Source organism: Excalfactoria chinensis, chromosome 1, assembly GCF_039878825.1.
Source record: "Excalfactoria chinensis isolate bCotChi1 chromosome 1, bCotChi1.hap2, whole genome shotgun sequence".
NCBI lineage: Eukaryota > Metazoa > Chordata > Aves > Galliformes > Phasianidae > Excalfactoria > Excalfactoria chinensis.
Genome location: NC_092825.1, coordinates 21,265,013 through 21,292,589, shown reverse-complemented (window position 1 = coordinate 21,292,589; position 27,577 = coordinate 21,265,013). Strand labels below are relative to the sequence as shown.

General features: G+C 38.9%; 1 protein-coding gene across 1 annotated transcript; it reads right to left on the bottom strand.

Annotated features, from left to right (window-relative positions):
• Positions 1-16: 16 nt before the first annotated feature.
• Positions 17-27,577, bottom strand: FAM3C (FAM3 metabolism regulating signaling molecule C). Its single transcript, XM_072344085.1, has 10 exons — positions 27,440-27,577; positions 14,549-14,625; positions 11,937-12,041; positions 10,874-10,903; positions 10,563-10,686; positions 6,023-6,081; positions 4,866-4,916; positions 4,386-4,470; positions 2,479-2,605; positions 17-1,712 (listed from the first exon to the last, which is right to left on the bottom strand). Exons 2-10 carry the CDS (start codon positions 14,559-14,561, stop codon positions 1,623-1,625), a joined length of 684 nt encoding a protein of 227 aa, XP_072200186.1. The 5' UTR covers positions 14,562-14,625; positions 27,440-27,577; the 3' UTR covers positions 17-1,622.

Genomic DNA, 27,577 nt, shown 5'->3' with positions numbered 1-27,577 from the left:
GATTTAACAAAAACAATTTCACCACATAAGGTGCTTTTATTGCTGCTCTACATTAAACTTCAGGGGAAGCCACATTATCTAACAAGCTAATTAAACATACAGAACAGCTCAGAGTCCAGTCTTACTCTGACATCACAGGCTATTTGACTTGCAAAGCAATTCCCAATATTGCTTGACTTGCTTTTTAGTGCACACAATTGAGTTTATCTCAGAAGACCTATCAACAATAGGAACATTTGAGTGCCACTTACACTGCGGGTTCCTGAAAAATCCTTTGTGGCTTCAGTCCCATGGTACTAGCTGGAAGTTTCTGAAGATTAAACCAGAAATCATGACATAAAACTCCAAGAGATTACAATCAATTCTGTAACATCCCCCATTTTTTTTCCTATACCAACAACTTAATTTATAACACGCTAACTTAGTCAAGTTCAAGCTGGCCCTACATAAAAATGAAGCTATGTTTTCTGACAGCTCTGACATGAGCTAAAGAATAAGGCCACTTCAACTTGGTCCTTTTATTTTTTGCATTGAAAAAAAATGAAGATGCATCGTCACTTAAGTTCAAATACTATAGACTGCATAACCAAAGATGCAATGCTTTCTCTAATATCACTGTAAGCACAAATGACCCCACATTAGGTGTAACACAGGCAGTAAAGACTCATAATACTGTACCCTGGACAACTCTCGCTAGAAGTCAGACTGCTCTCTGCTGGGTTCTTTACAATGGAAAATTTATTTCTAGGTTTACAACTACAGCAGGAAGGCACCCCATTACACACATGTACTATGTGACTAGCCAGCAGGGCTGAATAGCCGTAAGTAGACTCAGAGGTTAAGCAGCAGTACGAAAACTGTTACCAAAAAAAATGAACAAGTCACTTGTTCAGGTACTGTTGTTTAACAAGCCAAGTCTCTTCTACACAGGAAGTACTATTTCCAAGCTGAGCAACAATCCTTCCAAGCTGCTTTTAAGTATCGCATACACTATTTATACATTTACTTTGCTCTTCCCCTAGTAAAAATAACTTATATTGTGCTTTTCATGGTCTATCTGTATTTCACTATCATGTTTTCCTCCTTTGCAGATTATACAGTTTTGGTGGGAGACTACAAAATAATTTTTTTTAGCACTTGGTATTAGAATAACCAATTAGCTTCAATAAAAAGTGATGCTGCCATTAAAAAGGCAGAAGATAAAAAAAAATTAAAGCTCTTTATTAACTTATCTCTAAAATCTATATTTTCCACAAAGGTTACATTCTCACAGCAATGTTAGAAGACAGCACAACATTTGTCCAGATCTGTTTATTATTGGCATACGTAATTTATTAGCCAGTCAGTCTACAAGATACTCACCATAGGCAAACTAAATACTGTGCTTTTAAGAAATCTGTTTAGAAATTATTTGATGTTCCTTTTACTTTGAACATATTTACAAAAAGGACTGTATGTGTGTTAGCAATAAATAATCCCAATATTCAAGATGTCAGTGCTCATGCACACACTGACAGGATGGCTGCATGCTTTAAAAATATTATTTACAGTACAGTCTCCTTCATAGCCCTCTCCCTAATAATAGCAGAAAGTGCATTTTCTTCCTTTCCTTTTCTGTAGATTTAGTCTTGCTTCTGAGGGATACAACCTTCCATCTCAACAACTTCTGGCCAGCCTTCATATTTGTTGGTGTCCTTATTGTTCTTTATATGCTGCAAATAGAAAATATGAATTGACTGTTAATATGAAGTCTTCTACCATGTTGCTTTAAGTCACAGCTTGAAAGGTGCTTCTTAAGACAGAAAAAAGAGAAGACATCAGTAGTAGCCTCTTGAGCTTTTTAAATGATCATTAGATGTAACAAACCCTCAGTACAGTAAATTGTTCAGGCAAGCGTATGCTAAAAGCAAGTAAGCCATGATAGAGAAAACATTCTCTATTTCTCTATTATCAGACAAGGCATTACTACCTAAAGGGTCTGCCACTGCTTCTGCACAATTCCTACACTCTTGCTCACCAAGTACAAAGCTACCTTTACTGGTAATTAAAGGAAACAACAACACATGTTAAATTGTGGCTACTTAAGTACGGGAATGTATTTAATATCACAAGTTCTTCTATGGCGGCAATAATTCCTGACAGAAGAAAGTTTAACCAACACCTTAACAATCTGTTTGTCAGAGATTAGCGGGTCTAAAATATAACTCTTAGGCATTAAGTTTTAAATTCTCAGTTTCAAGGTAATTCATCTTGTTACCGGGATACTAACATCTACCCAAGTAAGATGAATACCCCATTGCACATTTAAAAGAAAGAACAGACAAGAAATAAAAGTGAAGATAACACTGTGTGCCACTATTGCAGTAGATACACATTTTGAGTAAACTCGTAGTATAAAACAGGCTATGTCTCCACTAATGGAAGCTGCTGAGGTTGTAGAACATAAAGTTAAGTTACAGAACATACGAAGTCACAGACCTGCTCAAAGGGACTTTTAGTTTTAATTCCTTTTCCTCCACAGAAGACCCAATTGTCTCTAAAGCCAAGGTTAGTGATGGATGTGCTTCCCAGTTCAGCAATCAATTTCCGTGCTTCCTCATTAAGCCTTGGGAAAAAAAATAAAAATACACATTCTCAGAGATTTCATTGTTCAATGCACCATTCAGCTTCAATCCGATTAAATACAGTTTAAGTCAGTCAATATTGGGAAAGATCTATCTTTCAAAATCATATAAGGCTAGTTTCTGTAATCAGCTGACCTAATAAGTGCTGCTCTTTGATATTATCTCCGGCAAATAGTATAAAACCACCAAGAACCCTATCTTGTGAGAATTTATACATATAACTCAAATAATGTTAGCAATTCCCCAAGCAACTAAGAAAAGTCAATCTTTAACATAGCCATTATTTACAGACTCAAGTTGAAGTTAGGTAGTTCTTAGGTTAAAAGAACAACCTAAATACACAGAAGTTCTTGTCTGCTCAGATCAATTAACTCAGAAGTGAGAACTGCAGTCCCCACAGCATGGTTCAGTGCCCATAGGACCGTATAGGATAATTTTAATGAAGAAATGAAAATGATTTTGTAAGAGACAGGATCTCAGTACAACAGCTCATTATTTCTACTTAATGAGATATGGTTGTATGACTCACCTTAACCAAAATGATATAAATGATTAAGTAATTTACTTTGGAGGCTATTTGCACCATTCATACTCCAAGTTTCCAATACATGAAGACAGCTTATATTAAAAGCAAGAAGAAAAAAAACCAACAACACCAAAACACTCACAATAAGAAGATTTTTATCTTTTGAACATGACAGTTCTTCACTTTTAAGTTGCTTTCAAGCAATTTGGCACTTTTGGTTACTATAAAGCTGCAACCACAAGATTTTGGTTAATGTTGCAGTACCACTAACAAGTAGTTCTTGGCTGTCAGCACAAATGTGCCAAACTCACCTTTCTGTTTAGTTTTAGAAAACAGCAGCAAAAACACGATTAAAAAAGCCTGACTACTTATCTAAATGCTGAAGAACAAAAGTTAGGAGATCTAGCATTCTGATAAGGAAATACTACATTGCTTTCATCTCCCTAAGGCAGTCAAAGTACAGCCACTTTCAAACAGCTACTGAAAATACTGTATATTGTAAAGTCAGGTCTTTGCCATAGGAAAGCTATTTCTATACCAAAATACCAACAGGTCATGGATAACAAATTGTATAAGAAGAAGGAAAAAAGGAAAAAGTACAAAATCTAAGTGAAAGTAATGTTAAAATAATGGACGAAAATAGAAAAACCTTAATTTTCTCTATTAAAAAAAATCCTTCTGATAGTGTGACTTAAGTAATTAATGACAACACAAATTCCTACAGTAATTTCAGTATCTATTAAAGATGATCAAAGTTGAGAAGGTTGGAAAATACTGCAAAAAGAACATTAAAACTCCTTAATCTATGTTTATATCAATAGGCTGAACCAGCTTACAGTGGAACACCCAAAGAAGTTTGAGGCTCATGCTAATAAAAACTCTCAGACCTTAGAAAAGGAGGAGTATGTGCAAAACCTAACAGGAATGATCTCTGCACAATTTAACTACCAAACCACATCTTAGAGTTGTTCTGAGGAAAGTGTAGGATGGAACAGATCAGTTTTGATTGGACGGTATCTTCTCACAGCCATATGGCCTGTACATACCTAAACTCAACAGCATAAGATGATGATCCTCATTATCTCCAAATAATATTAGTGTTATTAAATTGATCTACTGAAAGCATTGTGTCAAATGCCCTGTCTTGGAAGGACAAAACTTTATCAGAAGTGATTGCTATTAAAACTTTAAATATTGCTTTTAATCAATGTTTCCTGCATAAATCAATGACATACTTGGTTGCACCATCATCGTATGTTCCCATTAGCACAATGGTTCCATCCTGTATGGATTTAAGAAATTCAATAAATGGTGCCACATCTGAAAAGAGAGAAAACAAAACCTTTATAATAAGCAATCAGAATATATTTAAACGTCTGTAACATAAGTATTAAAAAAAAGTCTGATAAGTATACTCAAATTTATACATAGATTTTAAGTAAGAGGAAGATAAAGAAGCATTAGAATGAACTCTCATTTTATAGAAATGATTTTGTCTATAGAAGGATGACTGCTAATTGTACATGCTTATTCTCCTGAGTAGTCCCCTTCTCCCACACCCCAAACTATGTGTGTTTACCTAAAGTTGCATCCTCCTCACAACTACAAAGGCAGAAGTAAAGCTCAAAACACCACAGTAAACAGAACTTAAGAGAACAAACATGCAAACACAGAAACAGGTTGTTTCTCTAACCAACTAAATGAACTGCACCTACCTCCTCCCCACATGTCAAAGAATTTCGTGTCTAATGGTTCTCCTGTTTTACCTGAAGGAAAAGAAATGTTTTTACAAATTCATGAGAATTTACTTTTTTTTAGGTTCTTTTTGTGGGATAAAAAGAGAAAGACAGCACAGTTATAGGTTGCTTTTAGTACTGCAGAGGAAGCAAGAAAAATCAAAACTAAAAAAATAAGTTTTGCTACAAATTGGGAATTCCTAGTTGATTTCAACTTCTGGTAAAAATAGAGAAGGAAGTGGCTGGTACAAGTACATTAGTATTTTTTCCTTTCTACAAAGGAAGTATTTGATGGAAGGTAGAGTTTCATTTTTAATAGATACATTTATATAAAATTTGGAAGATGAGAAAGACTGGGATTATGTGAGAAAAAACAAGGTGGTTTGGTTCTGACTATGACAACAGAGGAAAGCAAAACAGGATTAGGTATTATTCAAGTCACGCATTAGATTATGGAAACCTGAGTGCAACCCAAAAATAACATGAATTTACATTGCAGCAAAATGATTAAGTGCTGCCTCAGCACTACAAAGAATTGCTTCCTACATGTTAAGGAGAAATCTGTCAGTACTGATGTTCAGTCTCGAAGCTGACACACAGGTAAATCTGTTTATTTTTAATGGAATTAACATTCCTGAATACATATTGTATGGATGTATTCACAGACAAGATCTACAAATGTAGACTAATAGAATATACTGATTTCAAACTAGTGAGTAAGGAACCGTTCCTTTCATGCAGTAATACAATTGCTAACTGGATTTCACTGAAAACAGAAGAATTTGGCGTAGAGAATTTTACAGTGGCAATACACAAAATCAAGACACAGCAATTCTATCATCTCATATGTATATCAGGAAGTTACCTGATACATCACTGAGATAACCATCATGGAATTCCACATTTGTAGGGAAAAAAAAAGAAATGCATCAAGTTTTTCTCCTTTCAAACAGTATACAATGAATACAACAGCATTCAACAAAAATGTTGAAGTGCCAAAATCTGACATTAACTCAGTATGAATACAGTGAGTACTTCTTTTTCTTCTCTTGTCTGCTTATTGCCACCTTAGCAGACTTAAAAACTTCAGGAAGAATTTGAAAGTGAAGACAATGCTTGCTTAGAAAGTCACTCACCATTGACCAAGGCCACATTTATTCCTCTGCCGACATTATTTTTAACTCCACTCATTAATCTGAAACAAAATACACAATTTAATTTGTAATAGAACTATTTTCTGATGTAAAATGAAATATTTTACATTATTTTTTAAAATAGGATCATCACCACATTTCCATGAGTATTTAAAGCAAAATCTCCTATGTGCCCTTACGGCACCACTGATTCGGGAACAATAGGTCTGATATCCCTAATTGTATCCATTTTCTATGGAAAGAAGATGATTAAATGCTCTAATTATGTGTATATGAAAAATGTCACCAATAATAAAGTGCTATTAATGTAGCTGAGAAAATTCCTTGCAGTTAAAAAGCATGGAACAAAGAACTATTTGAAGGGCTTAGTACAGTCACATAGTCAACATATTAAGCTTTTTTGTAAGCAAAAATGTGTTAATGAGTTTAAAACCTAACTGAATCAAAGTATTTAAAATGAGTGCCGCAGTATTGTGGACCATGGTACTAAGCAAGAAAGTCAAGGCAAATTAGTTTCATATGATAGGTAAAAGTAGCAGAAAAGTAAAAAACTAACAGTAAATACAGTTACAGGACTTTAAACAAAAATTTAACGTAACCTTGAAGTACAACTGAACATCCCAGCAAAATCACCACAATATACCACAGCAATTACTTGGCCAAACTGAAAGCAGCAAAGGAGCTTGGAAAGTACTGATACACTGTGAAACGTAAGCTGTTCAGAGCCATAAAGCAGAGCTAAGGGCAACATCAAGACTGTTCAGCTACAGTGCTGTGCTGCTGTGGGCCATGGCAGGTACATCACTCCAATGTGAAGAAGCTTACAAAACCAGCTCATTCTTTTTCACTGGCACCACACAGCGATTTCTGTTCTACCCACAGACCCTGCATTTCCCAGCACTACTATTTCAAAGCATTAGCATAAACGGGAGAAACAGGAACAAGGACTGAAGTTGTACGAAGACAACAAAGAAGCACATCTCTTCATTTCTAATTCTGCTGTGAGTAAGGTTGTTTTTAACTTCTCCAGGTTGCTCTGAGGGGCTGCAACCCTGTTCAAATAGTTATCTACAGAACTTTTTCAGGTAACTTCTTCTGTCCTAAGTGATGTTTCACAATGAAACGTCCTTGCACGCACAGCTGCAACAACAGCTCTGCCATAATAGTCACGAGCTAGAAACAAGAATCACTTTGCCAGAAAAAAAACATGACAGCCTTCTTTTCAGATACCATCTTTAGCACTTAAGTGAAAGACTACGAGTTAACAGTAACTCACAATATAGTGACTTCTTTAAATAAGTATCATCAGGCTTCTTAGTAGAAGAAAAACTACATGGAGGAGTAAAGAAGTACAGCTGGTAAAGTTCAACTCCTCTGCTTCTAAGCCTGTTACGCAGCAACCACAATAGTTCATATTTTGAGAACTATAGTATGTTTTCTAATCCAGACTGTGTACTTCCCATATAGAAGAGCAGTACTATAACCAAACTTCTATAAAGCATTGCAGTTCTGTCATAAATCAAACAACAGTCTTCTTTAACATAAAGGAAAAACCTACACTGTAAATATTATGACAATTTGTGAAGCCATCTTCCTGTTTCCTTGTCTTGGAGATACAAAGAATAATTTTAAGTCAAATTCAACTATTGTGAATTCACTAGAAAAATACATCTTGCATGAGAGAGAACGTCAAAAAACGTTATAAGATCTATCAAGAAGGAAATAGATTTCTTCACAGTTCTGAGATATTACTTTACACACCTAAGATAACTTCTGTGTTGTCAGAAAGACAACTGGGTGTAATGTGAATGTTCTATCACAGGAGGGCAGTAGTTCATCAGTTTTAGAATTCTTCAAAAACAAAAAAATCACATTCAAGAAATTACGTGAGCTTTCAAATAAGAAATCAATATATATTATGAACAAAGCAGAAGATCATATGAAGTTAATCAAATTTTCTGGTGTACACTTCAATAGACATTAAAAATCTTATTCCCCAGAAGTAATTAGCAAAGTTTATTTTCCAACTGAGACAGAACTTAAGGCTCTAGTAGTTATACACAAAGCTGTACAATAACATTAAAAGAACAGATTTCCTTGCCAGCTACTTCTTTTCTTTCACTGCTTTCTTCAGTGAAATATCCACCAGTTTGCAGCTGTTGGGGCTTTTTTGTTTGTTTCTTTGGACATGAACCACAACCTCTCCTTAGTAAGCAGGGCATTTGAAAAGCCTACCATCCCGAAGGTAAAATCTTACTTGCACTCAGAACTTTTCATCAGTGAATCAGCCCAACTATTTTCAGATATGAAGCTTCCTAGCAACCATGCTGAGAGATGCTGGCAAGCTTTGTAACATGAACAAAAATCTCTCTGCAGAGACACTGGGTAGGACTGTCCAAGGTCATAAAGGGAATCAATGCTAAGAGCAGCAGAACCTAGCAGCTTTTAGTTAGTATGCACTAAGCGTGAGTTCATGCTCATTTTGCACATGTACTGCACAGTAACGCACCGCTGTAAATGGAGTTCTACACAAACAGAAAAGCTTCGTTTAAGTCAGCCCTGTATAAAAATGCATTAACATCTGAATGGCACTCAAGTTTTAACTAGTAAGGCAAAGCGAAGACGCTGCATGAGTTTCACTGCAAGGAAAGAAGCTCCCATTTTAACTTGACTGCAGCTTAAATGCTAGAAGCAATGCCTGTCATCTCCTCTAGCTCACATGTAACTAATGTTACAATATTCCTTTAATTAGGGGAAAAAGTAACAAAGAATATAAAACAATACTTATAGTTGTCACAATAAATAGGATCAGTATTTCGATCTAAATTGCATGGGTTTACACTATTCACAGAAAAGCTGTGATTTGCTCTAGAATTTGCACTGACAGTCTCAGCCACACCACTTAAAAGAGCAGGGGCTCAAAAACCAGAGTAGTTTAAGTGCAAGCTGACAGCAATGGCTAATTAGTGAAACTGACTGTAAAACAATAGAAGTCTATTACTATTCACTGTGTTAACAGCATGTCTTTTCTGCCAAATGACATTCAAGGTTAAGCATATAGATTGTACTATACAGTGTAGTAGGTGACAACAAGCGGTTGCAACCTTTATAAGCAAAGGAAGTCTGAAAATGAACATTAATATTGAAGTTATGGAGATTACTGACAGATATTCAGAAAAATACTCTAGACATACTGTGTTAAGAAAACCTTCATTAGAAATAAAAGACTTGAATCATTTTTCAAGCAGTTCCTTTCTTCCACAAGGCTAAGTGCCAGGTCCCAAGCTTGGGTCATAACAACCCCATGCAGAGGTACAAAGACTTTGAGAAGAGTGACTGGAAAGTTGCCTGGCAGAAAAGGACATGGGGCTGCTGGTCAGCAGTTGTTTGAATGTGAGCCAGCAGCACGCCTGGGTGGCCAAGAAGACCAATGGTATATCAGTCCAAATCAGAAACAGCACAGCCAGCAGGACTAGAGAAGTGGCTGTCCCCTTGTATGCAACACTGCTGAGACCATACCTCAAATACTGTGTTCAGATTCTGGCCCATCACTGCACAAGGATATGGACATGTGCCTTTACAAAGAACAAAGCTGTAAAAGGGAACTAGAAAACAAAAGTTTTGAGGACCGGTTGAGGGAACTGAGGTTCTTTAGTCTGGAGAAGATGAGGCTCAGGGGAGATTTCACTGCTATGAAAGCAGGTGGCAGTGAGGAGTGTGTTAGTTTCTTTGTTCAGAAGTTATAAGACACAAGAAAACAGAGGAGAGGCTTAGACAGGACATTAGAATAATTCCCCCTGCAAGATGGCTGTCAAGCATTTGAAGGGGATGCCCACTGAAGCGGTGGAATCCCCATCCCTAGAGGGACTTAAGAGATGTGTGGGCACTGCACTAAGGGACATAGTTTTGTAATGGGACTAGAGGCTAGAAAAGATCTTGAAGATCTTAAGTGATTTTATAGTTAAATTCTCATTTTATTGACTTTCTTTAATTGGAATTGTATTATTAATTCTTTAACAGTAACTACTGATAATTCCTTCTGAAGTCATCCATTAAAGAGAAGTGGAAAATATGCCCTACCATGGGTACCATAGAAACAGATAGTTTAAAAGAAGCCGTACAAAATAAAATTCCATGATAGTTTTAGCTAATCACATTCAATTAAAAGTATCAATAGTAAGTACTTAAAATACAGTTGTTTAAATGAATTACAATTAGGGACACAAGTTCCTTAGTGGTAAAACTATATTCACCTTCCAAAAAATCTAACTATCTGATAAGTAACTAAAAATTAAGTGCAAGCTACCTTATACATATTAAAATAGCATAGATTTCAACACTTACTGCAGAGTATTACGTGTTTCATCAGTGATTAAGTTATGACGCAATATAGCTTTTCCATGTTGTCATACTGTAGGCAAACCAAAACTTAAAGAAACATTCAGGTTACTGATTTAGTGTGCAAAGGAATCCAAGACAACAGTTAAAAAAGGTACTTATACAACAGGCAAAAAATACTTACACATTATCTTCTACGCAAATTTTAGGTCCAACTACATTTGCAGCTCCACTTGCCATTTTGAATGCAAAATGCTTTTCTGGACAAGCTTTAGAGATCCCACATTTGTATCTTGGAGGTTTTGTAGCTTTCAAAAGGAAATAAAACTGGATTTCAGAGAAAACCGTGAATTAAGGAAAATCAGGGAAACAGGATAACTAGCTTGATTGCATTTACAGTGTGATTAAGACTTTATTAACTATGAGAAATCCAACATTCTTTATGCTGTTAGTGAAAGCAAGTGACAGCAGTAACACATGCATATGAATACTCACAGCGTGCAGCTGCATCCAACGCTGATCTAGCTAAAATGCAAAAAAGAAGATTTTACAAGACATTCATACTGAAATGTCATCTGCAATAAAATACCCCATAAATTTAACAACTTGCTGTACCTCTATAAAGGTAATCTTTTTGAAACGAGTATCAAATACACTTGAGCACAATGTTCCACTGTAAAACATTAATCTTCACATGGTAGAAAAATGAAAGCCGTACCATCAGGGACCACATTTAGAAGTACTACCTTTATTTTAATCAGTGACTCGTAAATTAAGAATCACAGAGATTCGAACTCAAAACAACCAAGGATCCATGGAGCTGTGGGCACTGCAGTGAAATTAGTTCATTTCTTTCAACCCAACTTTATCTAGCCAAAAGTAATTACTACAAATCAGAACCTTCACCAGGATGCAATTCCTTTTACCTAACACCAGAATTCTGCAACTTGGGTGTATCAGTAGCCAATCATTCATTACTCCCTTTCACGGAATGAGAAAAGCATTGCAATACTTAACATCAACTGTGTCTCTTCAGTAGTTACCAGTGATGCCCCTGGTGACTGGTTCAGATGTGTGCTCAACACCTGAGCAATGCAGAGTTCAGCAACAGAAACCATACATACAAATATACCTAAAATTGGATTTTCCTAATTGAAACCCCCTTTCAAGGTTAAGTTGGCAAAAAAAATAAAAAAAATACACTAAACTTCAAATTATCTAAGCTGGTATTTTCTTTTTCCTGCATAGAACTCATCACATCTGAAATGTTCTGCTTAATGCACATGGTAGTGTAGCTATGCAAGCGAGAAATCCAACAAAAATATGATTTCTTAACTGCCAGACTGAACAGAAAAAAAAAGGTAAGAGCTTATGCATAGTTGGAAGTCAAGAGGATTAAACCAATTAAGAAGGTTAAATATCTAATATGGAAAATAATGTTAAAACACATTAAAGCTCTTAAAAGCTTAAGTCAAGCTTACAGCAAAAGAATACTGTATTCTTGGTTATGGCTCAAACAAACATTAACAGGCGTCAGCAGAAAATAGTTACCACTTACCAAATATGTGTCCTAAGTTTGCTTCCATTTTTATTTCAAACACTTGAGATATGACATAAAATGTCAATAAAAATATTGCTATGACTACTATCAACTTCGCAGCACCTGTTCAGAAATAGAGAAAAAATAAATTATCTGTAAATGTTAACTGTAAGATTATCAAATTAACTAAGTGAGAAATGTGTACAAAGTGACAGGATGTTAGGATGTTGAATTCAGAAACTTTGCATACAGAAGTAATCTGCAAGGCATGAGAATTATAATGTAGGATGCAACTGAGCCACTCTGCTAGACTGCTATACCAAACACACCCTGCTCTCAGACAAGAAATCTCACCTTGTTCTTTCTCCATGTTTCAAGCCACGCTGCCTGAGATCACAGTTCACCAACTTCAGCAACGAAGAGAAACCACAGACTTTTTTTGTATGAAAACACAGCTCAACAAGGTGAACTAAGCTGACTTTAAGTGGCTGCTGTCCAAAGTGGAAAGTTGAGCTCTCTCCAACCTCACTTCCTCACTTTAGCCATGTGTACACATTTCTCACTGTTTATAAATATTCCCTTTCTGCCTTTTGCTTCAGATTAAGATACCTCTGTTTTAATGTATAACTAGACTGAGGGATTATGGATCTCTTGATATACTGTAGCTTAGCTGCTTTAGCCAGTCAGGTCTGAGCATTACATTAAAAGAAATTAAACTTCTGGTCTTCAATGAGAGTAAGGAAACATTAAAAATTCTAAGTTAAAAAGAAGTGAAAAACAGTATCTCACCTTTCCCACTTTTAATATGCTACAGACTCAGATAGCTTAAAGTTTTAACAAGCCTAATTTAAGCCTGCAACCACAGCAACTTAAATATGAAATGGAAACCTACTCATGGTACCACCATGAACCCTGCCATTCTCAGCAATAGGTTTTACAGAATATTTTGCTTCCAGATTATTGTATATTAATGACTGTCTGAGAGCAGAAGTTAAGCGAGAAAGCATCTGATGAACATCCCATCTTCCTCTGTCACCTCAGTATGGAGAATTGTTTGGAAGCGGCAATGCTACGCATGCTTCTGTTTCTCAGATAACCAGCCAAAATCCTCCAGAACAAAAGATTATGCATTCCTTCAAATCTTGAACTGGGCTGTTTAGAAAATCTTAAAATAGACTCAGCCTTCACAAGAATGAGAGATGTTAATCTTTCCAAAGGCTAAAAAAAAGGAAACAAATTTAAAAGATATGACTTTTTTTGTTGTCTTGCAGTTTGGACTTCATCTCCCACTGCGCGTAAGAGTACATCTATACTATCTAAGAAAACACAAATGCAAACTGGATTTAAAAATATTACAACTAAACTCCAAAGATTTGAAGGAAAGTGAGCCACAGGCAAAAGCTAGAGAAAACAAATGATCCGAACGTACAAGCAGAAAAAAGGACTTCAAAGTAACTTTAGTCAAGAAGATGGTTAACAGAATATGGGAAGCGATACTTGAAGAGTAGTTTGTTTCTGTAGGCAGTGTGCGAGATGAATGACTATGAACACAAGCAGACCTCCCCCACCTGCCTCTTGTCCCTCTCAACTGAATTTTAAGTGCTCCCTTTAGTTAAAGGAGGTAGTAAATCTCTATGAATATCCTTGCAGTATTTGAATGGAAGCAAACCTGTCTGCTATAGCTCTATTTGCGCTGTTGTATCTTTTTGTTTGTAGGGCTTAGTAATAAAAGTAATTTGCTGGAATAGGGAAGAAAAAAAAGGCTTGGAAAAGTCATCTCCCAGGCAATTTTTCATCCTTTTAAAAATTACAGCATTCTCCCAGTTCTTCAGCAGTTTTGCTTTTATGGGTCACTCCCACTTACAGTCACTGAGGCTCTGTACATACACTGTCTAACAACTACCTTAACAGTACTGACAAAACAAAACAAAAGACTAATTCATCAATAAGGCTAAAGTAGAACCCTCCTGGAATAGCCGGTGTTGCTGAGTCCTAGGGAAGTCAACAGCTGTTCCTTCTGCAACGTTAATTATTGCTTCTGATTAAAGTGCAAGACATCAGAACATCAAGACTGCTCACAAAAGTACAGGCTATTCTACTGAAGTGAAGTGCCTGAAGAAATATTCTCTTGTAGTATTATACTGACAGTGAGATCTTACTTTTATAACTGCTGCACCTTCTGCCTAATGAAATCAGTTTCTCAAACACTGTACTGAAGTATCTTACCTTTAATAAAAAGCTTTACAGCTTTCAAACTCTCTGTTACCATTCAGGAAGTTTCAGCAACTGTATTTTAAAAGTAGATGGCACTTTTTGGTCATGGTGCGGGGCAGAGAAGAAGCCATTAATTCACCACTTCCTTATTCTTTCATCATCTTGCATGATTGGTAGCGAAAGATCACAGCACAGCACATTAAGTGGCCACTGCAGCAAAGCTGAAGCATTTGTAACCAGCTGCTCCCTCTTAGACCATCCCAAATTCTCAAACAAGTTTCAGTGAGCTGGCAGAACAGGAGTTGCTGTTCCATTTATGTTTACTTTAAAACCCTCCAATACTGTCAATACTTGTTAAAGCTGTCCACACCTTATTCCACAAAGGACAAAAGTCTGATTTCAGTGAGCGTGCTTACCTGCTATTCTCATGTTTAGTCTTCAGCCAAATAATGACACTACTGCATTAAAAAAAAGGGAAAAAGAAAAAAGCCACCTAGAAAGGGAAAAAAAGAAAAAATTAATTGTAACTGCAATTGAATAGGCAACTTCATGATGTGTTAACTGTAGCAATACCACTGATTTTCTAGCCAGTAACAGTAATGATGATTGTCCTGAATAGCTAACCCAGTAAAGGTAAGAAGATGCAATATGGATCTCTTGCCATGGTATCACTTTCCTTTGCTACTTTATGAAACAAGCCATCTTGAATGCCAACACATCTCTCACCCACAGCTGCATCAAAAAGATTCACCTTATGGTTAACAGTGGCAGAAGCAACAATCCCTGAACTATTTCAGAGTAAACTGAAAATCACTGCCTATTTGCACAGGCCACATAAAAACCTCAATGGCTCTTCTTTAGAGTCAAAAGGTGCCACAACCTCCACACACTCTCCCCCAAAGGCACCACACCTCTTCACAGCGGTAGGGATGTTCCCAGTGCTTCACTACTTCTGCTGGCTCTGTTCAGTGGCACAGCCCTTGGCCATACCAGCTCTGTATCTGTTGCCTAGCACCAAGGCTCCCCTTACTTCTCATTCAAGGAGTGCAAAGCAGTTGACCATGAGCAGCCCCTGGTCTTCAGACAGCTAACAGCCTTGTAGTTAGTACGGCCTTCTGAACAGTAAAAGAAAAATCAAATCTGTTTCTGAATTTAATTTGCATTTTACTGCATGCTTGCATTGAATATGCAAAAAACCTACAGGCACTCAGTGATCTTGTTGGATTATCTACACCAAGGCTGAACTTAAACATGTCTAAGAATCATTTTAATTGCAGGAGCCGACCCACACCCACCTATCAAAAGCTGCAACATCCCCGACGTTCTGCAGCCCTACCCCAGAATTCTGAAACCTACCAAAAAAAAAAAAAACAACTCACCAAACCAAACCCACCTATCTTTAGAAATGATGTGAAAAGCTATTATTACAGTTCAGGAAATACAAACCATTTGATGCATCTCCAAAACCCGGACAGTCTACAGAGTCCGCGCCAGGGAGGAAAAGGTAATATAAACAACTTCTTTTCCCTTTACATGCATCAGTATCTGTGAGTTACAATCATTCACGTGCCTAAATACTCTTTCTAAACACATCATCACTATGATCCACTGCTTACAAACTATTTAAAAGAAAATCTCATGCCATGTCCTTAATATGCTATATCTGTTATATTTATATCCACTTGTACTCTACAGCCATGGTATCCTTTTAGAAGATTGGCAAATATGGGTCTTTTACTGAAAAATAGGTAAAGAGAACCTGGCATTTTATGTAGCATGTATAATGCCTTATTTCTCTAGGCCTGCACCAGCAGAACGCACATTGTTCATCTTGCTTTGATTTCCGCAGCCATGTCATTCTGATGTCAAGAGGAACATCCTCAACTGAAGGACAAATAATTAAGTGCGGTGACCAACCCATACCACAAACTCATTCAAATGTTAAGGAATATAATTATTCTAAGTTATTTTGTCTCTCTTCTTCACCCTTGGAAATTTACCAAGGCTAAAACAAGCACTGTCTATAGTCTGAAGAACCAGAAGACTGTTTTAAATGGGTACTGAAAAAATGGTTCCTTCTTTTGATTATAAACAAAAATACAGAACATATCATGCATCCTCAACTGCAGAATACCTTCATCTCAGCATCCATGTCCACTGAGCCCAGCCACCATTTGTTGCAATCAGACATATGATGTACAGAATTTTCCAAGTGCAAGTTAACTTATGAACATCAAGTGCCTTCCCAACACAATATTACCTTACCACGTTATTTTTAATTAAAGAACAGCCCATTAGCCATTATGAACACTCGCTGACTGTCACTCTGCAACATTAATAGATTCCATAATTGAAACTTAGACATGACATATAAGTGGATTAGGAATTTCTAACAGCGCTTAATTTGTGATAGCTTAAAAACATGAAAAACGAGAATGAAACTGAGCTATCTCAGGCTCACATTCATAAAAATAGCAACAAAAACATTCTTTCAGATGCATTCAAAATTAGGTAAAGCAAAAAACAACAATAAAAACAAGCAAAAAAACACTACTTTTTCCTCCTGTTTGACATAACACACCAATCAAGCAGGGACATGAGCATTACAACCCAAATATCTTCTTGACTTACAAATGCCTGATACTATAAGCAACCACGTCATTATGATGTTAATGTAATTTACCTCTGTTAGCAGTACAACAAGACTCATATTTACCACATCTAGAATCCAGGAGATGCAGCCTCCGAGAGGATCTATGTTGATGAGTAAAGCAGAACCCATTACAGACACAAAGGCCAGAAAAAGCATGTGAAATAGGCAAGAGATGTGAACGACAGCCCAAAGTCAAAAGCAGGTAGATCTGAGGAAGCATCATAGTGCACGATTGTAAAACCATGGATTTTTTACTATTATTATTATTTATTTTTTTATTTTCACCCAGATTGTTTTCTCAATGTAGTATTCAGTTAAAGAATACAAGTGGGATGGTAAAAAACAACAACAACAACAACCTCTTCATTTCAAGTGCCTTGAAATAAAAACCCATCCACGGAAGAACCTCAAAGCAGTGCTTTCAGAAACTGGTTTTCTTCCACTTTAAGCAAAAGCAATTTATTATTTCCCAGATGCTATACGAGGAGGAAGAACAAGAACTGCAGGTTTACTTCTGCCATGGACAAGAGCCAAGGCATTCTGATAGTCAGAACAAATTCTACTCATAAATAATACAGTCAAATCTCTGTACTGGGCACATGCTTTCTTCCTTAAGATTAGCACCACTGCAGATTCCCTATTGCCTACTAAAATCCCAACATTCCTACTTTGCCAAAAGAAGCTTTGTGCAATTTCACATGAGGCCTGAGGACCACACTTTTCATCCCACCCAGCGATAACAGGGCAGGCATATCTTCTCGTCACAACTGTATCTGTTGAAGCGAGGTTCCTATCGCCTGTAAAAGCCAGTTTACACAAGCCAACATTTATAGAAGAATCAGTGACAAAAAGTTCAGACCATTGACCTCTTAAATTCAGGAAGACATATACATACACCCAAGTGCTTCAAAGAGCAGAGAAACATAAAAAGTTGTGGTCTATAGGCTGTTAGAACACAGCAGGGTCAGAAGGTGGTTGATATTTTTCTTGTTGGGCCTTGATATAAACCTTCAGGCAAGACCAGCTATTCAGCCATGCTGACTCAGTAAGATTATAACATTCCAGTTCCTCAATCTGAAGCACTGAACAGCAGAAAGATAAGAAGAGAATGCTTTGTTAGCTCAACCAACACAGGAAGTTCTCTCCAAAATGGCAGAATCTGATCTACTCAGATTAAAAAAAAAAAAAAGTAGCAGAAAAACAGCAGCCAAGTAGGAAGCCTTCCTTCACTACAGCCAATGGCACACGTTGAGGGACAACTCCTTCAGAACAGAAAGCAGAAGACAGAAAGGAGAAACCAAGAAGTTTTGCCATCATGGCACTGCCCAGATCACTGCATGAAGCTTCACACCCACCCATGCAGAAAAGAGCCATTTGTTCTGTCTGCAAAGTACTGGGGAATGGATAGGTGGAAAGAGAGCTGGGAACTGAATTTACTGGTTGCTTATTTCTCTTCCACCCATCCTTGTGCACTGCATTATATCCTGAGGAAGGGACAACTTCTAGATGCTGTGATTTTAATTGTCCAAGCCTTTCCAAGTAGCAGCCCAAAATACTATGCATAGCTTAACATAAAAGTAGTAGAAGAAACAAATCAAAGACCAGGAGATTAAAAAAAGAAAGAGTGCTTTCCCCACCTTCATGTTTTACCATTCAGTCAGTTTCAGTGTTCAGTGAACTTCTTGCTCCACGTTTTGATAAACTTGTGTGGGAATGACAATGAAAATCTGACAAACTCACAATATATATCCACAGGGCTTTTGTAGATATTCTGTTACATAGTAATACTAGCTTCAGACAATACAGTATCAGATATGTGCTTTCAGAAGTGATCTGTCACTCTCAAGGGAACTCTGCCAGAAACTTCACAAAGGAAGCTTACATTATAACCTCATCTAGAAAACAATAAGCCTATCCTCCTGCCAAAACAAACAAACAAAACAAACAAACATAAAACCAATCATCAGATTCTATTAGATGTTCTGAATTACCTAATATGCTAAGATTGGGGAATTCCCGAGTTCAGGTAGTTGATCTGATGCCCATCAAGCAAGACATTTGTTTCCTCTTGTACTTTGATTCTAGGAAATCGTTTTAAGTATGGTAGCCACTAAAATAGAAGCACACATATAGGCACACAAATGCTTTTGTTAAGACTGTCACCCCTACAACACTGAATGAAGCCCAACTTTCCGTACTGAGAGGAATTCAAACTAGTGTGGTCAGTTCTCTATCCACCTGGTTCAGTGTTCCTGTCCAAAGACAAGTGCTCTGTGACACAACTCATTTGAGCACAGCCTCTGCCCTACTTGGTTTTAAAGCCATCAATAAGTTGCAGGTGGCCAGAGCTTTAAGTTTTTTTGTTTGTTTGTTTTTTTGTTTGTTTTCAGAGTTGTAATAGATGTTTTTATGGGTAACAGAAAACACATAAATTAGCACACTGCATTCCCATTTCCTCAGGATAACAGTACTTCTATCAGCAATTTGATAATGCATTTAGATAGCATTTATGAAACAGAAGCACAAAAACAAACAGATGAGAAGCAAGAATTTAGAAGGTCAAGGTAAGTTACTGATCTAGAAAGGTCAGGATACAAAAAGGTGCAAAAAAAATTAAGCAGCGATATTTAACAAAGCAGAAAACAATGAACTACTAAAAGGGCATCAAGTGCAGCAAAACAAGTGGCAGTAACGCAGAAAAGGATCTGAGCATACAGCAGCTCTCTAATGTTAGGGTCAATGATGTGGTACTGCTGCAAAAAGGAAACTGCTCATTATGAGCTGTACTGTGAACTGTATCATGAGGACTGCTGCGCACAAAGCAAAAAGCAATTACTGTGCTGTGTCTACAAGTCATCTAGACTCTTAATTGAGATCCTGCATGCATTTTTTTCCTAAATCTATCTTTAAAGCAAAATCCCCAATGGAACAATCTAGACAACAATTACATAACCCAACAATCAAAGGGCTAAAAGGATCAGGGTCGCTTTGCAATGCAGATTGGAGGTGAAGAGAGCATGCAACAGACACCCTGGCCCCTTACCACCAAGATGTAATATGAAAACCGTTTTAAATGATGCTGAGTTGGACTGCTCTTAATATCCACTGACTGCTTTTTACCTATTTGTAAAACATTCACAATACAAAAAAATACATATTTTTTAAATGGTCCCATCCACAAGATCAAACAAGAAAGGAACAGAAAGATACAAATCAACACAGAACTTGAGAAAAACAAGAAGCAGGCCTCATAACCTCAGCAGCAGTCTGCAAGGTGCAAGTCAGCATCTCCTTCAGTAGTAATCCCTTATTTCTACCTTACTACATACAAACCTGTAACCAGGTAATTGATACTAAACTTGCATCTGCCTGAGATGCCTTGAGAGTTCTGGGGAGACCTCACTGCGGCCTTCCAATATTTGAAAGGAGAGTATAAACAGGAGGGACAACAACTGTACACAAGGGTGGATAGTGATAGGACAAGGGGGAATGGTTATATATTGAGACAGGGGAGGCTTAGGTTAGATATTAAGAGGAAGTTTTTCACTCAGAGGGTGGTGACGCACTGGAACAGGTTGCCCAAGGAGGCATTCAAAGCCAGGCTGGATGTGGCTCTGGGCATCCTGGTCTGGATGCCTGCACATAACAGGGAGGTTGAAACTAGATGATTACTGCGGTCCTTTTCAACCCAGGCCATTGTATGATTTTATGATATATCATTTTATGAATTAAATTCAGGGGAAAATTTTCCCTCACCTAAACAAACATTTTTGAAAACTGTCAAATACTGTTACTCCTGTTTTTATTTACTCTATCTGTTCTTATGCATAGCATTATCAGGCATATACCAATGCTATCTATAGCATTATCAAGTTCACAGGAATACAATTAGATAAACAATCAAGATTGATTAGTAGGGAAGAAAAAAGAAACGATGAGCTGTTATTTTTATTTCTGAGTCACAACTGGATTAGGATATTAGGATAGTGTTTGCTTTTGGCAGCACAGACTGCCTTCCTCAGTGATCCACAGATGGTTTTTTTTCCCCCTGTCAGAAAAAAACAACACAGAAAAATGCCATCTGACACTTTCATACCCGGTAAAGCTCAACCAGTAAAGCAAACTTTTGTTTAACACAGCTCCTTATAACAGATATTCCTGCCTGTTGTCTTCAAGCAGTTCACAGCAATGGTGGTTTTCTACCTGAGTTTAAAAAGTGAATCATGTATTTCAGGGTTGGCTTTAGCTATATTTACCTGAGCTCTGGTTTTAAAACAGTGATTGTGTCAACCTGAATTACTGTATCCCATGAACCAGACAGCCGAGATATAGAAATCATTCCAACTCTAACCTAGAGTAGTAATCTAAGCTGCTAATACGATCCATTTAAATACAAGACGCATTTTCCTAACAAGACGTCTGCTTATCTTTCTGCTACACTAGCAGTAGATTTTCACCACCTTAACAAAATGTATTTAATTTTAAACTGAACTGAATGGTAGACATAGAAAAGAATTATCTTTTAAAAAGTAACTACTGTATTTTTATTTGTATTGTGTGATTGTGCACCATTTGTGCCTTCTAATAAGCCTGTCACCTCAGCAGTTACATCCTACAATTATCCTGTGGCTATGACAGAGCTCTACACAGTGGTTGAAGGTTTGTCTATACAGAACATTTTAGGGACAACTGATCCTACAAGAATGACGCCACCTGAACTGTATTCAGCTTGGTATTCTGACAACACTCAACTAGACCTTAAACCTTTTGTTGTTAAAACGAGATCTTGTTTTACTTCTGCCAAATGAAATTCAGACACCTTGAGCAGATGAAGCCAGACCTTACTCCAAAATTAAAAACAGGATATGCAGCTGTAGCAGAACTGCCTACCTTGCTCATACTGGTATGTGGTTTCACTTCTAGGAAAGGAAACAGATCTGAGAAGAAACATGACTCTGCAAGAGTGGTTTGATATCTGATGTGCAAAACAGACATTTCCCAAAGGAGGTGTCCAGTTACTGCCAGCAGCAGGAGCTTGCTGATCATCAACCCAGCATTTCCACCTTAGGCAACACACATGCTTCAAGCCTCACAAACAGAAAAATCCTCCTGAATCCTTGGAAGCCCGAGATAAAAACACTAAGGTGTGTTCTTCCCACTAAGAATGAAACTCCATTTACATACCTCTTAATAAAAGGGCCACAGAATAATCTGTTTCCAGAGCACCAACAGTCAACCCTCCTCAATCCATACCTTGAGAACTCTTCCATTGTGTGAAACACAATGAAGTTCACTGATGATGATGATGAAGTTCACTGATCCACTTTTTGTTGTTTGATTTTTTTTTTTTAAACAAGCTTTTAGTTGTGATCCCTGAAAATCCAGGTTATTTATATGCAACAAAGCCAACTGTCTATAACTACTGATGGCCCTATTACCAAGAATCTTAGCCTTAAGCATTTCACAGGGGATTGAATAAAATTACACAGAGAAATTCAGACAGATAAAATTGTTGAGGTCAAATAGCAAACCCCATCCACCCCTTTCACTTCTAGCTTTATCCTACAGCAGTAGGTAAAGTCCCAGAACAGTTACAGCAGAGTAGGTGAGGTTAAACATTGTTTCCTCTCACAAGATGATCCAACTATTCTGTACCTGAAACACTGCTGCAACTACTACCATTTCCAGATTTCAAACCCACTCATCTATTGTTTCTTAAAAAAAACAAGAAACAAAACAGACGACCACCTTGATTTCATCATACAGCAAAATCTGTGTAATGTTTCCAAACCAGCAATAAACTAATATGTAGTGTATCTATCTGCCAGATCACGAGGTCTTACTGGAGACAATGTGCTGCCACAATACAGTATGCATTTCAAATGTACAATAGCCTCCACATCTTCCTGTCAATAAAAAAAAATAGCAGAATAATGCACTGCTGTCACACAGCTTACTCTCTTCTTTACAGCAATTCTCAACAGAGCTACCAAAAAAAAAGGTTATAGGTCTGAGAAACAGTTAACGTACAAGTAAATGCTGTGACTTGATACAATCATGTATGACACCGCAGAAATTTGCTTAGAGCATGCCACCACTTCACCCTGAGGCCTGTTTTAAATAGAGGCATCATAAAAGCAGAACAGAAAAAGAGCATTACAAACATTTCCTCTACAGGTCCAAGTTTACTGCAGAATGACTGAACTACCGCTCCACATTATTATCCACAAAAGTACAACCACATTCTACACAGCAACTCTAAGATGGTCAGAATGGTTTCATCACCTCACGATTGAGATTCATACGTTGCACAGAATGCCACACTGATCTCACCACAGAACTGCACGCTGATGCTGCTCAGCCACACAGGGAGTTCTGAGAGATTCCAAAAGGCAGACAGTATTATGGGTACTGAGAGCAGCAAAGATCACCAACACAGACAAGAGGAGGAAAAAAAAAATACTACTAATCGTTTAAGCTTCTTTAACAAAAGGTCAGCATGAACTGAGGAGGCTATATGTGGGAGCAGAGCTTTAACCTTTGCGCAGCAGCAAGCTGATCTCAGTAGGAAGCTGGGATGCATCTCTGAGGAAAGCACTCCACAGTGACAGCCACTGCTCACAATCACTGTTGGTATCTCTCCTTCCTCTTCCTCTAAGGGGCAGAAGATTCCCCGCTATACCACTGAGCCCATCCTCATCTGCCAGGCACAGCAGCACTGGCTTCAGTCCTCTGCTGTGTCTCATCGGCTGCAGAGAGAACCTGCAGGGACAGCATCACGCATCAGCTCTAGGAAGAAGGGGCAGTACAACAGGACCAGGACTATTGCAGATATCAGACTGCTGTTAATAACTAATCACCACCACTCTGCTTGACATGCTCAGAATCACAAGACTACTGATGTACAGGGGACTTCATGCTCCTGGTCTACGCTACCAGAGAACCATTTGTGAAGGATGGGGTGGAAAACACTCAGAAATGGAGAGGATATCCTTTATAGCTCTAGTGACTCACTTCTTTCTATGGAAGATACACAGAGACAGCAAGAAATACTGCATCTCTAGACTGTTTTCTGAGCACAAAAGTACCAGAACCAAAATCCATAACCACCTCCTGACTGGGTACAACTTTCCAGCTACCAACTCCGAGCACATCAGCCACAGAACCACAGCATCATTATAGCTGGAAAAGACCTCTAAGATAATCAACCCACAACCCACATGCCCACTAAATCACCATCCTTTGGATGGAGTCCTATCTGGAGATGCTCATCCCCATTAGGGTGGTACCAATGTTCCCCTGCCCCAAGATCACCTAGCCAAGATCTTCACTTGCTATTTAGGCTTTTATTAGGAGAAAATCACCCCTTTCAGAAGCCAGTACTAAAGTTAAACCCTTTCTGGTCCTCACATAAACACTTGAAAGAAATTTATGGGCTGCAGTGCCTTCGGCTGAACGACAGTCACCCTTTCTACAACACTTTTTCCGCACATCTCTTATTTTTTAGAAAGGCAGGCATTTTCTCCTGTAACACAGTGGCAAGCTGGCTTTTAAATAAGATCACAATGTAGTTTAATTTTGCATATCCTGTTACTAGTACATTGACAGACAGCATGTGCTTTCTCTAGCACTGATACAGAAGCCAAAATAAGTGCCTAGGAGCAGGTCAGAAGTTCTCCAATGTCAGGGGTAGGAGCTTTCACCAGCTTAAATGTTTGTGAAGTGCTGAGTCAGCTAACTGGTGATATCACAGTAGATTGAGAAAAAGGTCTGTCCTGCTGTTGTTGAAAGGGCAGAAGGGAATAAAGTCAAACAGCCACAAGAAGAGGGCAAGTTCCCTGAAGCCTGTTAACGTCAAAATAGTTTTAAATGGACTCGCAAGAGAATTACTGTTGTTCTGCACATATAAACACAATGCAAACTTCTGCCATTAAAACTGATTCAACAGCTCTGCCAATGAAATGCAAGGGATGGTTCACTCCAGCAGACCCCTCTACCCTAGCAGCCTTCAAGGCTGCTTCCCTCTTCCACATCCTCTTGGTACCAAGCTCCAACTTGAACTATATCAAGTTAAGTTGCTCTGTTTGCAAATGAAGATAAAAATTACTCAAAAGGCACCCTAGCTAATAAAGAGCAGAACTGGATACATAAATAACACAGAACAAAATCATTTTTTTCTTTCTTAAAATAAAGTCTAAGTCCTCTTGGGGCCCACGTATCATTAGGAAAAACAAGACAAGGCTCTGCTTGGATTCATAGTTAGACACAACCCTTCAAAAGATCAAAGCTGGGAGCCAGATCCCCTAGATATCATTTATAAATGTTTTAATGTCCAAATGGAAAATTATGGTGTACAAAAAGTGAAGTTCAAGCAACAAGTTTTTACCTCACCCCTATCACACCACCAGGCATCAGGTCTGGATAGCACTACAGAATGTGAACTTTAAGAGACAGGCTGGGCCCACCTGTCTCCCAGCATACATCATGAGATTTTGCTCCCTGATGAAGAAGGCTAACCAAGTAAAAGGGAATTAATAAACATACACCTACCAGCAAGCAGGCAACTTTCTGGAGCAGCAGGGAGCAGAGCACAGCAGAAGCAGGCTATTAGATTTGCCCAACCATCTCATGAAGCCTCACTTAAGAGGGTAAGATTCCTGACACCTGACACTATTGCTGATAACATTTTTCTTGAAGTAAAATGGTTTATTAACAAGCCCTGGGAAAGCAAAATCATTCTAAGCCATAAAACAATCACAGTAAATCCAGTGCTGTTGATAGTAAAATGATTATCACAGGTTCAAACAGCAGGCCACTGGCTGAGCAAACATGCACGTCTTACAGTAATTACACCTTAAATCCTCAACTTCCTTAACAGATTTTTGTGAAAAACCTGAAAACTGAACATACATATCACTTCTACTTGAACAACTTGAATCTTAAGCAGCAAATTCCCCATGTCTGCCAGACGTTCATCTCACTGACACCTAATTTTACGCTACAAAATAACCTATAATCAATGCGGTATTTTTTCAACTTACACCGTATGATTCGTCTCATGGTCTTACAGAAAAAGTCCCTCTCCTATATACTATGCTGGCATTCTGAACAAAACCAGAAACAAAATATCCAGCAGGAAGAGCACACTTTAAACATCAGCTTGCTAAAATTCCATTAAATTCTCAAACTCTTTCTGTGCTATGACCCTTTCTTGGCAGTGCTGAAAACATTCTCTTTACAAGTAGAGCCTGCACACCCTGGACCCCTCGGGCTGCATCTAGAGAGGCTAAGCAGCAATTTGTGGGCACTTCGAGGCAACCCTCTTCACTCACTCACTGTGACACGGTCACAGAGGGAAGAATGGCCTGCCACAAAGCAGGCACCTCCTCCATGCCTAGGGCTGGGAGACGTTAGCACACAGCACACTAAGCTGTTAACGTGGGAAGAGCCTGCATCAGCCTCAAAGCAAGTTACAAAACCTGTTTTGCACAGAGACAACCAACAGACCCACAAGTGCTGCTGAACAGGACTGCCCTCTCGCTGGGCCCAAAGGGGGGGCTGATCTCCAGTCACACCTTGCCTACCTCACAGGCTTTAAAACAAGACAGTCGTGTACATACATTAAACAGCTGTTCCTGCTGCGGGTTTGGTTTCTTCCTATACTATTCTCCTATCGGGATACCAGGATCAAGTATATAGTAGATGAATAGGAGCTGCCAGCAATGCACACCTGCAAAGATTACTATAGGTTCCAGGTGTGCATGGCATGACAAGACATGCAGTATTGTAAAGGTACTCCATATCCCTTTCATACACGGATAGATAACGAAATGCAAATATTTTACAGAGGTCAGGAGCCATTACTATCACTTAAACCACACAATCACACTTTTAAAGGTGAGAAAATAGAATGAGCGAACCAAGTTACACAGCCTGCCAATGGCTCAGGCGTTCAGCCGAGCTGGAGATACGGCAGCACCCACATCACATAACAAAGCTTTTTCCTACTTTAAAGTCTCAGAAGCCCAAAGCGAAAGCAAACATGCGGCTCGGACAGGCACCCTGCCCCATCAGCTCGGCACGGCGTGCTGTAACGCAGCTTACAGCGCTGCTCCTCACCTCACCTGCCAGCAACGCCCACGACCCCACCACACGAGACAAGGCAGAGAGACCGCCGAAAAGGCAGACCTTTGTGCTCAGCTGCTTTATTTCAGCAATAAAAGGTTGCCTACGGAAGAAGCGGCTCGCTGTTCTCACCTGGGCGGAACGCTCAACTCCGGTGGCCGGAACCCCCCAGCCCTCCCCGCCTCCCCCCCCCCAACTCCTACAAACGGCGGAGATCTCCGCTCCGTTACGGCCGGAGCCGCTCCCAGCGCCGCCACCACGCAGCGCCGCGGCTGTTCTACGGTGGAGAGAGCCCATGACAGGGTCCGGAGAGCCGACCGAGAACACGCTGCCGGCAGGGCAGAGGAAGGGGGCAGGGAGCAGGGGCAGAGCCGGAGAAAGTTGTACCCACAGTGGAAGTAGGGAGCGAGGGCAGGCGGCCAGCACCGGACCGGCCGTCCGGGCAGGGGAGCGAGGTGCTGCCGCCGGGGCAGGAATCCCCGGCCCGGGAACGGAACGCGGGCACCGTTCGAAGGACGTGGGCCCCTACCTGCGATGGGCGGCGACGGCCACGTCGCGCAGCGCCTCCGTTCCGCTCAGCGGCCGCGCAGGCAGCCCCGGCCCGCCCGCCGGCGACCGAAAAGGAAGCGGAGCGCTGCCGCTGCTGCACGGGCAGAGGAAGGCGCGG